We start from the raw sequence: 14032 nt of genomic DNA on the forward strand, positions 1-14032 counted from the left end.
ACCGTTCCCACCAAAGAAGACCTGAAGAAGCCTCTGGGGGCCCATTGGGCCCTTTCTTTGATCTAGGGACCACTGCCTGTATGGTCTGGGGCCAGTCCCACTGCTCAGGCACTGAACACACTGACGACCCCTCTCTGAGGGTCTGAGCGACGGGCGCCTGGAGGTCTGCTTAGAAAAACCCACAGAGGCAGAGGCAGAATGGCTGCAGCCTCCACGCCCAGAACAACTCAGGGACACCCAAGCAACCTGTTAAACTTTAAACCAACACAGGCCAGGATGGCCTGGGCCTTGGACAGCGTTCCAGCCGGTTTGGGCTGTATTTTTGCAAATAAGGCAGGGGGAGAACCAGTGAGCTTGGATGTGTGATAGTGCGGAAATGCAAATGCACTGTCGTTTAGTGACCCATATTGCGAAAACCAGCAAAAGGAAGTTGTGTTTTGCTACTGCCTGAAGTCAGTCCTGGAGAGAAGTGTGTGTGCCGCAGAAGACAGGTGAGTGGTGCTGGCTTCGGGGTCTTTGCCAGCGCTGAGAGCCTGTGCTGGTCCTGTAAGGGGCACTTTCGGGGTTAGGGGAAGTTCAGAGCAGGAGCCATTTGGGGTCGGATGTTTTCAAGGCAGGAAGCTGCCGTGGTGGCGCTGAGTGGTGTCTTGTGTCCCTTTGTCTTCCTGTGGTGCCTCTGGCATGATTTGTAACAAGTCAGGTTATCGTGGGCATTATCAAACAGCAAATGAGCACACCTGCGAGGACAATGTTGGGTGTCATCTGCGGTGGCTTAGACTCTAGCAAAGATGAACCTGAGGCCAGGGTCCCTGAGTAGGCTGGGTCTACGGAGGAGGGATGAATGGTCCCAAACACAGTCCCTAGGGGGTTAGGCCTTTCCACATGGTGGGGCTCCAGAAGATTCCTCTGCAATCTGCATTTTAGGTACTGACAGACAGGGCCTATCCATGATAGTGCTACTAGGAAGGAAGGCCGAGCCCATCAGGGCCTCCTCAGAATCCCACACTGTGCCCAGACAGTGCAGGGTGGTGGGCGGACCACCTGTGAGAGGCTCGCAGACTGGGGGAGGCTCATGGGCAGCCATGGGGTACCAGAGGCAGCTGTGTTTGTGCCCGTTGTACAGAGTGGATATGTTCTAGGGCACGACTGCACCCAGAGCACTTGGCTCCCAGGACCCTCTGGGGTTTGTAGGGTGGGAGTCCCTGTGATTGTTGACAATCAGCCCATTTACAACTTCTTGCGGTCGGTGAGGTGCTGTGGAGTCCCCTTTGGAGGTGGAAAGTTGGGCCTAGGGTTCTCTGAGACCCCACTGGAGAGGGGAAACTGAGCATGGGGCAGCAGGTGGCTGGTGCCCTGCTGATGTTCGTGGCCAACTGGGACGTTTGGCTTGCAGCCCCTCCCCCAGCTTGTGACTTTGGGCAGATGCTTTGACCACCTAGCTTTCCTGTATGTGAACTGGGGTCTGAGTGTTGCCAGGCTCCGGAGGTGAGCACAGCCCCCTGGAGGCTGGGTGTGCTTGGGGCAGCTCTGCTATTATTCAGATTAGTCCTCAGACAAAGCCCAGGGTGATCTCGCTCCGCTGTTCTTTCAGGAGAGGAAACTGAAGGCCACAGAGAAACTGAGACCCACCGCTTGCCCTAGACCATGGACTGCAAGATGCCAAGCCGGGCAAACTCAAACCTTTGGAGCCTGACAGCTTGACTGGCAAGTGGCCCTGGGGCTGGGTGGGGCCGGGTGCGGAGGGGGAGGAAGTGGTTTGTCTCCAGCTGGTTGGTTGCAGGAGGCCAGAGGCCCCGGTTCCGCTCCTCGGGCTGATGTCTGTCTCCCCACTAAAACCAGCACCTCCAAATATGCAGTGCCTCGCAAAGCTGGACAAGACTGTGTGCTCTGCACACACAGAAGCCTGGACTGTGGTAGGTCTGTTGGGGTTAAAGCTGAGATGAGGTGCTGAGTGAGGCCCCAGAGGAAGGGTGAGGCTTTGCTGCCGAGAGTCCCTTGAGAACCTAGGGTGGCGGGTGTCCCTGGACCCAGAACAGTGACCATGGAAGAGTCGCTGATCCAGTGCCAGGAGCACCTGCCTTGCTGCATCCTTGCCACCTTCTCCAGGTGGGCTCTGACGACCCCACTGACAGATGAGGAAACAGGTCCATGGAAAAGTGGGTGAACATAGGAGTAAAAATGTAACCTTGGGGCAGTATTAACCATAGCCGAGATGTGAAATCCAAACCTGGATGGGGTGTCACTCACTTGCATGACGCCCTGGCTACCCACAGCTATGAGATCCATCCTGGCTCCAACAACCAGGTCCCATCCCCTCCCTTTCTGGGCTCACCCACCTAGGCACACTGTCAGCTCTTCAGATGGCCTGGCTCACTCTTGTTTGCTTTGTGCCCTTCCCTCTGTCTGATGCTATCTGATGCTGTTCCCTCTGTCTGGGACACTGGTCTCTCTGCCTCAGATGCTGTTCTCTCTGTCTGAGATAATGTTCCCTCTGCCTGGGATATTGTTTCCTCTGTCTGGGACACTTCCCTCTGCCTGAGATGCTGTTGCCTCTTCCTGGGACACTGTTCCCTCTGTCTGAGACTCTATTCCCTCCATCTGGGATGCTGTTTCCCCTGTTGGGACATTGTTTCCTCTGTCTGAGATGCTGTTCCCTCTGTCTGAGACTCTATTCCCTCCGTCTGGGATGCTGTTTCCCCTGTTGGGACATTGTTTCCTCTGTCTGAGATGCTGTTCCCTCTGTCTGCAATGCTGTTCCCTCTGTCTGAGGCTCTGTTCCCTCTGCCTGAGAGGCTGTTTCCTCTGCCTGGGATGCTGTTTCCTCCATCTGCAATGCTGTTCCGTCTGTCTGGGATACTGTCCCCTCTGTCTGAGCCCTCATGTGTGATGACTGGTCACCTAGGTCCCCAGTGAAGTGGATGGTGGCTGACCTTACACATCAGCTCTGCGGGTTTTGGTGGGGCCCACTTGGAGCCCCTCGGTGCCCAGGGCACAGACCTCTTGCTGGTGCAGGTGTGTGGCTTTAGGAAGGTGAATCCATTGTCTGGGTGTCCCTTTCGCTGTAATTACCTGACAGGGTCACTGTGAAGTTAGATGAGACGACGTGGGGCTGTCGAGTGATGGACTGTAGGAGGTGGGATTTGACCTTCTGTAATATAGATTTGCATTTTATATTTTCAAAATTTGGACTCAGCCAGAGGACATTTTTGTATGGTTATGTAAAAGTACATATTAGAAGGGAAATAAGACCGCTTGAGATGCTGATTCAAATTCATCTATTCACTTTCTCACCGAACATGCTTACTGAGTCCTGCTGTTTGCCAGGTGGGGGACCATGTGAAGGAGGTGAGATTTCCACCTGTGTGGCCTGCAGCCAGTGGGGAGTGGAGGTGGGAGGTGTGGGTGAGCCTGGAGGGGTAGGGGGGATGGAGGAGGGGCAGCCTCATCTGGGAAAGGCCTGTCACAGAGCAGGGAGTGAGTTCAGGGAGCTGTGCCAGGCTGTTCCTCTAGAAGGAGCACCTTGCAAAGGCCCCTGAGGTGACTCAGTGTGGAGGGAGCAGCAGAGTTACATCTGTGTTCAAGGATTTCAGTGTCAATCGGAAGCTGTTGGAAAGTTCTTATCTGTTTTGTTTCATTACTTTTTTAAATAAAAATTTCAAACATAATCAAAAGTAGAGAGGAATATGTAGTGAGCCCAGGGTGCCCAATGGAGGAGGTCAGAACGGAACAAGGAGCCCCCCTTGCCCCACCCCAAGTGTGGGCCTGGAGGTCTTGGGTACTGCAGAGATCAACTTTTTTCCCAAAATACTTTATTACAAAACATTTCAAACATACAGCAAAGCTCCAAGAATTTTACAGTGTCCCCTCCTGAGATTCTACTTGCTTTATCACACATCTACCTGCCTATGCAAGGAAGGATTTATTTTTTATTTCAAAGGTTGTGATTTTATTTTTATAGTTGCTTTTAATGTATGGTAATGCACAGTGTCTGTAGTGTTTATATTTATACTCCTTCTAGATGAAAGTAAAATAAAAACAGAAACAAAATATGAAACAGAAATAAGTATAGAAAATTCAAAAATAGGAAATAAAGAAAAATATTAAGTAAATACATAAGTAAAAAGATTAAGTAGAAACAGTGCAGGGACTTCCCTGGTAGTCCAGGGGTTAAGACTCCATGCTGCCAATGCAGGCGGCATGGGTTGGATCCCTGGTCAGGGAACTAAGATTCCACATGCTACGCAGCGCAGCCAAAAAAAAAAAAGAAAGAAACAGTGCAGTGGTCTGTTTCCCAGGCACAGCCACCCTGCGCACAGTGCAGCCCTGCATGTAACCCTTCTTGTCATAGCTCCTTACACTGTACCCAGTGCGTTCCCTGAGTTTCTGTCAGTCCAGCTCTGGGCACACGTCATCACTACTGGGCTCATTGTGTGATTTCACCAACTCCTACTGTAGCTGAGCAGGCCCTGTGACAGGGGACCTGGGAGCTTCAGGCGATGCTAATGGCTGAAGGCCATCACCCTGGTGAGGTGTCCTGACCATGTTTGTCTGTTTAGGGCCACTAAAAATGTACGACATGGCCAGTTGAGGGTAGAGTGTTGTGCACTGCCTTAAGCTTTAAGAACCTTTGCAGGACTGTTGTTGGGTCCAATTTTACAGACAAGGAAACTGAGGTTTGGGGAAGTTGAGCTTATCTCTGGTTACCGGGTCAATAAGTGGTAGAAACTGATCACTCTGGATGCAGGGCCTCAGGCCCACTGTGCTGCTGCCTTCCTGGATCCACGCAGGAGGGCCAAAGATGCATCAGGCAATCCATGGGGGCTGTCATGCCCCCATAGGCCCAAGAAGACGGCCTGGGGTCAGAGCAGGGAGGAGTCCAGGCAGGGCCTCTACATAGCTGGAGTTGGCTGACCCTCCCTGGTGGGCAGGGGGCTCTAGCCTTCCCACCTCCCTCCCAGTGAGGTACCTGTGGTCTCAGGAATGTAATCAACCAGGAAATCATCCTGCATTTTCCCCACAATCATTTATTGAGCCTCTAATAATGATACCCATGTTCTGTGCTGGGCCATGAGCTGTCTCTGAGCCTCACCTCGTCAGGTGGGGGACCAAAAGACAGTCTGGAGGCCGAGGCCAGAGCCAGAGCCACACAGAGTGTGGGCCACAGTCCAACCATCCAACCACCCCCCAGGTCTGTTCGAGGCCCTGCCCTGGGGGCCATGTCTCCTGAGGAGTAGGGTGGGCAGTGCAGGGTGACGATGCATCAGCAGCGGGGTGAGAGGTTTACAGGCAGCTCTTGCTCGGGGCCAGGCCTCTCCACAACCACACGTCACCGTGGGCCTCGAGGCTTCCGGGTGGGTTAGTGGAGGAAAAGCCTGGGTTTGAGGACCAGGGTGACAGGAATGCAGGGCAGGGAGTAAGTTTTCAGTGTTTTTGAATCACTGTCACTTTGACCCTAATTTACAGAACTTACTATGCAAACCTTTCTGAAATGCACTCCTTTTTTTAAAAGCTTTTTTATTTTTTACTGTGGTAAAATACACATAACATAAAATTTACCATTTTAACCACTTTTAGGTGTACAGCCCAGTGGCATTAAGTACATTCACATTGTTATGCACCATCGCCACCATGCATCTCCAGAACTTTTTTATCATTCCAAAATGAAAATCTATTCCATTCAATGCTAACTCCCCATTCCCCAGTCTCAGCTCCACCATTCTACTTTCTGTCTCTATGATTTGCTCCCTCCAGGTACCTCAGACAAGCATAATCTTAATATTTATCCTTTTGTGTCTGGGTTGTTTCACTAAGCATGTCCTCGAGGTTCATTCATGTTGAAGTAGGCTTCCACCTTTTGGCCATTGTGAATAATGCTGCTCTGAACCTTTGTTCACATGTGAACAGGGGGCAAACATCTGTTCGAGTCTCTGCTTTCAATTCTTCTGGGAGAAATGCGTTCTTGAGGACATAAGGGATTCATGTTGGAATTTGGTGTTGAAACAAATGCAGCTTCTCTAAGAAAAGCTGCAGCACACCTACGAGCGTTAGGACCCCCACCTACCTCACACCCCCGCCGTCCAGCCTGCAGGCCCCTGCCCACTCACCAGTATCCCAGTACTAGAACGGACAGGTAATTTTTGCTTCTTTTTTGTTTTTCCATAATATCTAAGTTTTCTTTAAAAAAATGACTCATCACTCATGTGGTTTAAAAAAATAACAGTAACTTTTTAAAGTGATGGTGTGAACTGTTTGGGGAACATCTGATCAGGGCGTCCCAGCAATCTGGGATGGTGCTGTGCTGATCCGTCTCCTTTCCTCCCTACTCTGCTGGCCCCATCCCGTCCCGAGGTCCCATTGACCCCAGTGAATTTTGAAGCATGTGGCACCCCACAGTACCTGCGTCCATCTCTGTGTTCTCAGCACACAGGATGGAGAACGCGCAGACTGTACCAGCTGCAGCCAGAGCACTTCCCGGGCTGAGGTCCCAAGGCAAGTATTGCGCTTCTGGATCCTGACACTGGAGTACAGGCACCCCTGGGTCACGGGGCAGCTTTGCTGACATGTCATTGATTGTTGCATCTGGCATGGCCAGCGCAGCCAGACCTTTGTCACTGCTGATACAGCCTTGTGGGTTTCTGCAGCCTTGTCTCCCAGCCTGCAACCTGCATGCAGGTGTGTGCAGCACAGCAGTTTCTGGTATTGCCCTATGGTGCTTTCAGTATTGTTTGGATTACCTCCTTCACATAACCAACCACCTGGACATGGTAGGGTAAAGAGCAGCCCCACCGAGGATTGTCATCTCTCATGATTCTGGGGCTCGTGGGGTGCATTCCCATGGCTCTCACTCAGGGTTTCTCTGGGACTGTCGCCAGTGAGGGCTGGAACTGTTTCAAAGTCTTCTTCTCAGGCTCACACATCTGATGGCTGCTGCCAGCTGGGGCCCCATGTGCCGGGGCCACTAAGCCATGTCAGTGACAAGACAGCCGAGGTCTCTGCTCACTTGGGGGCTCCAGGGTACCAGGTGACAGGCAGCAAGTGAGATGGGCATAATGGTGGTTTTAGTGGGGGCTCCTACACTGTTTCCAAGGTGGGGACGTCCAGCAGCAGGTGGAGCGGACTTGTGGCCCATCTGTAAGACTATCCCTGCCCAACTCAGGCAGCTACCAAGGGGTTCAGAGACTCCAGGGCAGGCACCACAGCATTCATGCTACCCCATCCACTGGCTGCTGTGGATGGAGTCCCTTAACGGTCCACAATGCACTGGATAGTGGGGCACATTTAATTTCTCTGTACTTCTCCAGTCCCCACACCTCCCCCAGTCCCAGGTTTGGGGCCTTTGATGCTGGGTGGTGGCAGCCTTGGGTGTCAGGGGACCTGGGTCCTGAGTTCGGCAGCAGGCTCAGCTCACCTAGGGTGGACTCTCTCAGCTCAGGGCTTCTAAAGGGAGAGCTGAGTGGCTGGGAAGACAGAAATGACAAATGCTCCTTGGCTCCTCCGTGATTACACGTCCCTGGCCTTGGGCATGTCAGAATGAGCCCGGAGCCCAGTCCAGGGGGTTCAGAGCAGCATGTCTGGTAGACCCAGCTCCTGGGTGCTGATTACCCCAGGCCAGCATGGCCAGGGTCAGCCTTGGCGTCCTTGTCTGAAACATGGAATGTCACCCACCTTGGTGATTGTGACTGAGCAAGAGTACAAAAGCACTCAGCACATCTCCTGGCACATGGGGTGTGTGGGTGTGTATATATAATTGGATATATGTTTATATGTATTTGTGTATGTGTGCATGTGCATATGTGTATACACGTGTGGAGGCATGTGTGTTTATATGTGTGTATGTTGGGCACCCTTGAACATGTGTTTCCTCTCCCCCAACCCTACCCTAGCCCCCGGCTCCTCTGAGCAGTGTGGAGGGGAGGCTGGAACTGGACTGCCCTGCCCTGCACTCACTTTGGCCTTGGACAGGCAGCAGGGAGACCAGTCCTGAGGTAAGCGAGGCTGGTGGCTGTATCCTGTGGCTTCCCAAATCAGATCAGAGGGTCATCTGATCTTTAGGAAGGTTGCTCTGCAACCAGGACCTCCCTCCACCATGTACTCTGCTCCCTGGAGGATGTCTTTATGCTGAGCCCTGGGCTTCCCAGTCTGGCCAAGCATGGTTCAGCTGCCCTTGCACTAAAACCCCTGGAAGATAAGATGGTCATGGCTAAAGGGCCTCCAGAGGAAAGGCACACTTCCTCCCTTTGAAGGGCATCCAGGCAGGCCAGCCTCCCCAGGCTCTGGGCCTGCCACACCCCTCACCACCCTCCTCTACATGATTCATTGTCCCTTCTGTAACAAGGAAAATGACACTTGGTGAGTGTCAGCAACTCACCAAGTTTGCACAGCTCGGAGGTATCACCTTCCACAGGGTATAATCAACATACAATTAGCTGCATATGTTTAAAATGTACAATTTGACGTTTCAACATACACATATACACCTGTGAAAGTGTCGCCACTGCCAAGATGATGAGCACAGCTGTCACCCCTTGAAGGCTTCGCTGTGTTCCGTTGTAACCCCCACACCACACCCACCCCTCCTTCCAGGCAACATCCCGGTCTGCTTTCTGGCACCACATGTTAGTGTACATTTCCTAGAATTCTATGTAAATGAGAAAAAAGTAGGTGCCTTTTCTTTTGTCTGTCTTCTTTCACTTGGCATGATTATTTCTAGATTCATCCATGTTGTTCAGAAGTATTCTCTTTTCCCCTCAGTGGTTGAAAGATTTGTGTAGAATTGGTATCAATTTTGGTCATTATTTTTCTCAAATATTTTTCAAGCTCACTCCTTTTTTGAGACTCCACATATATATTCTGGTTACACAGATATTATGCTGCTTAAAGTTTTTCCACATCTCACAATTCATTCTCGCTCTTTCATTTTAGATAGCTTCTATTGTCTCTCTAAACTCACTAATTTTTCTTCTACAATATCTAATCTGCCATCAATCCCTTCCAGTGGGTCTTGATCACACACTTTGTGGTTTTCATCTCTAGAAGTTGGATTTGCATCTTTTTTTTATTCTTCATGTTTCTACTGACCTTTTAAATATAATGCGGGTGACTGCTGCTGCCTTAATGACCTTGTCTGGTAATTCTAACATCTGTATCATATGTGGGTCAGTTTCAACTCACTGACTTTTTCTCCTCACCATGGGTTGTGTATTCCTGCCCTCCATGTCTGGTAATTTTTGGTTGGATGCCAGACACTATAAATCTCACCTTACTGGATGCTGAATATGTTTGTGCTCTTATAATTGTCCTTAGGCATTGTTTAGGGATGCAGTTAAGTTGTTTGTAAACAGATGGACTTTCCTGTTAAAATTCATCAGTATTTGTTAGGTGGGACCTGAGCAGAGCTCACCGTGGGGGTAATTATGCCCCACACTGAGGCAAGACCCCTTCCAAGTTCTCTAACTCCCTGTGGATCTTGGGGTTTCCAGTCTAGCTGGTGGAAACAGGCATATTCCCTGCCCTGTGTCAGCACCAGCTGATGTTCCCTCTGACCCTCTCAAGTAGATCTTTCTCCAGCATTGCAGTTTCCTCACACATGCACTGAGCCATCTCCGAGGGCCCTTGTCAGCTCTCTGCGCTCTCTCTAGTGCTCTATCCTGTGACCTCCAGCTGCCTTCGTGTTCCTGGACTCCCAGCTCTGTCTCCTTACTCAGGGGTCTACCTGGGATCCCCTTCTCTGGGCAGGAAGCTGGGGTGAGAGAGGGATCACTGCACTTGTACCCACCTCTCAGGAGCACCGCACTTTGCTGCCTGGTGTAAGGTGTCTCTCAACTGTTGTTTCGTATGTTTTATCCATGATTTGGTTGTTTCCAGTGAGAGAGTATCTCCAGTTTCTGTTATTCCATCTTGACCAGAAGCAGGAATCCCTGAGGTGTGATTGCAGCAGGCTCCACCTGGCACCAGATGGCTGCATTGGACACACCAAAGCTGAGTGCGTGGCCTGCATTCCATCTGGCATATTTTGACTGCTGTGTCATGTCTGATTTCCGGAAACTGGAGTTTATCACCTGTGCTATGAGAAAAATGCAGCAAAGCATGCATTTTCTGTTTAGAAATCTTGATATTTCTCCCCATTAAGCTCTTTAAGAGTGTGGCAGTAGCCAATACTAAATGTGCACCCTGCACTGGTTTTGGTGTCACTTAAAGAAGGGTCCACTCAGAAGAAATCTGACTGCACTGGAAGGCAAGAGCGCAGGAGACTATCACAGGGGCTGGAGTTGGCGCTTGACTCCTGGGGCCTCGCCAGCCCTCAAGGCCACGCACGCACAGAGGTGGCTCATGCTTCTCTTCTGAGCACACTCTGACCGGAGGCCCTTCTGCTGCATGGGTGGCCGAGGGTCAGGCTTCAGGACACCTTTTTGGTTGTGTGTGTTGCGGGGAGGGGAAACTGCGTCTCCACCGATGGTTCTTTATTTTGTTTAGCAAGGGAGGAAGGGAATGTGTGAAGAAGCCACTGGCAGCAGAGCTGAGTGAATGCCTGTGTCTGGGAGGGTGCCTGGAGATGCCAGCCAGCTCTCCTCAGACACAGTGGGCACTGCACACTCAAGGGGACCCTTTCTCCCTGAGTCACTGCATGACTGGGAACAAGCTCAATTCTGGCCCCAGTTTTAAGCCAGGGCCTAGAAGCTGCTGCACGGGGACCAGGGACTCAGCCATGCTCCATCCACCCGCAGACCTCTATGACCTGCCTGGGGGTCTCCTGCACTGGGTGGTGGCACGAAGATGCCCTTCCATGTTCTCCCTTGAGCACTGGGTCTGTCACCCACACTGCTCCAAGTGCCAGTGGAGAAGGTGGTTTTCATTCTCCTTTCACGTTTTTTTTTAGAACCTCCTGAACTGCTCCACTTCAAAACTGCTGGGCAAGAAAAAGATTTTCAGCAAATCCCCCCAGCCCCCCAACCCTGTGCAAGGCCTGGGCTGGCCAACTCAAACGACCTGGAACGCAGCCAGCAGGGAACCTGGCACCCACCCTTCCACCTCAGTGTCCTTGTGGAGTCTGACAGCCTCAGGTAACCCACCTCTTGCCCAGGAATAAGTGACTGCCGCTCCTGGTCCCTGTCCTCCTCTGCAGCTCCACGGGGGGTTCAAGTGGAAGATTTTGGGGAATGTCAATCTCCTCCCAGTCTAGTCTCACCTTTGACCCTCTCTGTGCACCTAGACTGACATTTGAAGGTGCCTTTCCTCCACGAGGGTTTCCAGAAGAGGCACCATGTGAGGGCACGAAGTAGCTCCCGTGCTTAGCAGGAAGAGGAATTGGGGACCAAGATCCAGCCTCCTCAGCCTCCAGGTCTCTGGAAAATGATGGGTCACCTGTCAGACAGAATATCGACAGTGATATTGAGGGAGGGTCTCAATGGGCATCCTGCCTCACCTCAGAGCTACGTGGTAGGATAGAGTGCCACGGATGCCAAAGCACAGTACAGACCAGATTCACTGTGCTCATGATGGTTATCGCTATTCTTTTACACATATATTCTGAATTCATTGAGGGGCAGGTAGCTTCACACTACAGAATTCATCCCTCCCTCTCCTTTTTTTTCTTTCACTCTCTCTTTTTTCTTTCTTTCTTTCCTTCCTTCTTTTCTCCCTTCTTTCCTTCCTTCCTTCCTTCCTTCTTTCTTTCTCTCTCTCTTTCTTTCTCACTCTCTCCCTCCCTCCTTCCCTCTCTCTCTTCCTTCTTTTTTTAATGAAGAAATTTATTTTTAGAATAAAATGCTTTCCATTGGCCATTGCCCCAAAGCCTGCCTAGTCAGGACCCAGCTGAGGCTGACCAGGGTGTTCACTTCACACTCAGCCCCATTCCCCCTCCTCCATGTTGATTTTGTCCAGAGGGCCCCACCTGGGGGCTGGTCCATGGCCCAGCTGGCACTGACTATGCTCATTTCTCCCTAACAGGAAGCCCCCAGCCAGCCCCTCAAAGAGCTCAGAGAACTCAACTCTGAGGATGGAGCCAGGAGGGGGGTCCTCAATGCCCCCAGCCCCCATTGCCACCCGGGGGCAGCCAGAAGCTGGGCCTAGCAGCTCCTCCCTGGAGCATCCAAGCACAGACCCAGGGAAGCTCCGAGCGCTCCCTGTTGGGCCTGGAGCCCACTGCGGGGACCCTGCCTCCGGGAGCCCTGGCAGCCAGGCCTCTGCGGGGGACATGGGCTCTGTGGGTGAGCCCAGCAGCGGCACTAAGATCCCTAACCGGGACAGCGGGATAGACAGCCCTTCCTGCAGCGTGGTTGGCGAGCACTTCTCCTGCGAGGACGGCAGCGAGGCGGGCCCAGGCCCCACCATCAAAGGCCTGCACCTGGAGACAGCCCCAGGTGGCAAGGCCCCACAGGAGGAGGCTGATAGCGATATGGGCGAGGGCAGCAGTGAGGAGCCAGACCCCGAGAATAGCCCCTTGAGGGCTGACGCGGATCCAGCCAAGGTAGGCCACCTTCCCGTCCCAGGTGTCAGGGGCTGCAGAGCTCTCCTCCGAGGGTATTTGAGGTTTACAGTGCCATCACCCAGGCCTGGTGCCAGTAGCAGGGTGTACACTCAGACACCATACTCAGAGAAGCCCCTGCTATGGGCTGGTGGGCAGGCCCTGGGGAAGGACCACGCAGGCAGGGGTCTCCCTGACACATCAGACAATGATCTCACTCCCAAGCCTTAGTTCCATGGCCCCACAGTGGCACAGGGACCCCACCCCAGGGTGGCTGTGGCAGTCCATCTTAGAGGAAACAGTGCTGCCACCACTCTTTGCCAGTGCTTGCTGCCTGCCTTGCAGAGCCCCCATGAGGAAAACAGCATGCTTGTCACCTTATTTTATGAATGGAGAAACCCCAGGGTTTCCCATGGGGTGTGGCAGAGGCAGGAAGAGAGCCCAGGCATGCGAGGGGAGCCCCGTGTAGATGGCCCCGGGAAGCAGGTGTGCCCACCCGTGGGGGCTCGGCCTTGCAAGAAAGCTCATCTGTGTCCCTTTAGCGTTTTGGGCTCTGGGCTCTACACTGGGACTTGTGGGGACATGGAAGTAAAGCCAACAGCCCCGGCTTAGAGAGACCGCCTGTGCATGGGAGGAGAACAGCGTAGGTAAGCTACAAGTGACTGGGTCCCAAGACAAGCACAGGTGGCATTTGGCCAGGGTCAGACCTGCTGGCTCCTGGTAGAGATGGTATGGACTAACATGGCCGCATCAAGAGGCAGGCTTAGTGGGCAAAGGGCAGCCACAGGCCTGCACTGCTGAAAGCCAAATTCTCAGTGAGTGGGCTGGGGGCATGTTTTAATCTAAGTTTTATTATTATTCAGGAATGGTGAAGCCAACAAATCAGGAGATGACTGCCATTTAAAGACAGTTTATTACTCATAGTTCCCGAGAGGAGGGGGCACACCACACCATGGGGAACCAGAGGGAAAAGCACCAAGGTGGGGCAGGAGGCAGAGGGAGTGGAAATTGTGAGCAAGAGTCTTTTTTTAATCACGTAATGATTTTATTCTTTTAATTGAAGTATAGTTGATGTACAAATACTATATAAGTTACAGTAGAGTCTTTATTGTGGTTTCTGAGGAGAGGGATGGGTGAGACAGGGTAAGCAGGCTTAAGGTTGGCCAGTTTGAATAATTTCAGTGGGTTCTGTGCACAGGGGCTGTCCCTGGAGAGCTAGCACCTGGACCTGTGTAATTAGGGCAGGGAATAGGGGAAAAGCAAGTATAAAGAAGGTGGTTGGGTGTGGGCTCTGGATGGGTTGGTTTGCACTTGAAAGACATTCTTGCCAGCGAATCCTTTACATCTCTAGGAATCAGCGAACCCTGGGAGGGACAGTCCCTCCAGGATCAGCAAGGCCCCAAAGTTTTGGTATCAGGATAATGCTGGTCTCATGGAATGAGTTAGGAATTGTTCCTTATTCTTTAATTTTTTTGGAAAAATTTGAGAACAATTAGTATTAATTTCCCAGTGAAGCTATCTGTTTCTGGGCTTTTCTTTGTTGGGAAGTTTTTTATTGCTTATTTAACC

At 51.9% G+C, this 14032-nt stretch overlaps 1 protein-coding gene across 4 annotated transcripts in view; it reads left to right on the forward strand.

Moving 5' to 3' along the window:
• Nucleotides 1-1626: 1626 nt before the first annotated feature.
• Nucleotides 1627-14032, forward strand: part of FGD3 (FYVE, RhoGEF and PH domain containing 3) — a 45158-nt gene continuing 32752 nt past the window's right edge. For 2 of the 4 annotated variants that reach the window (XM_061199335.1, XM_061199337.1), the window contains exons 1-3: nucleotides 7946-7985; nucleotides 10877-11060; nucleotides 11947-12466. In XM_061199335.1, the coding sequence (XP_061055318.1) occupies nucleotides 11996-12466 (471 nt within the window). In that variant the 5' untranslated portion in view covers nucleotides 7946-7985; nucleotides 10877-11060; nucleotides 11947-11995. Of the gene's footprint in view, nucleotides 1705-7945; nucleotides 7986-10876; nucleotides 11061-11111; nucleotides 11339-11946; nucleotides 12467-14032 lie in introns of those variants that run through there. The other 2 variants (XM_061199338.1, XM_061199336.1) reach the window with 2 other exon arrangements.

Source organism: Eubalaena glacialis, chromosome 9 (assembly GCF_028564815.1).
Source record: "Eubalaena glacialis isolate mEubGla1 chromosome 9, mEubGla1.1.hap2.+ XY, whole genome shotgun sequence".
Lineage (NCBI taxonomy): Eukaryota > Metazoa > Chordata > Mammalia > Artiodactyla > Balaenidae > Eubalaena > Eubalaena glacialis.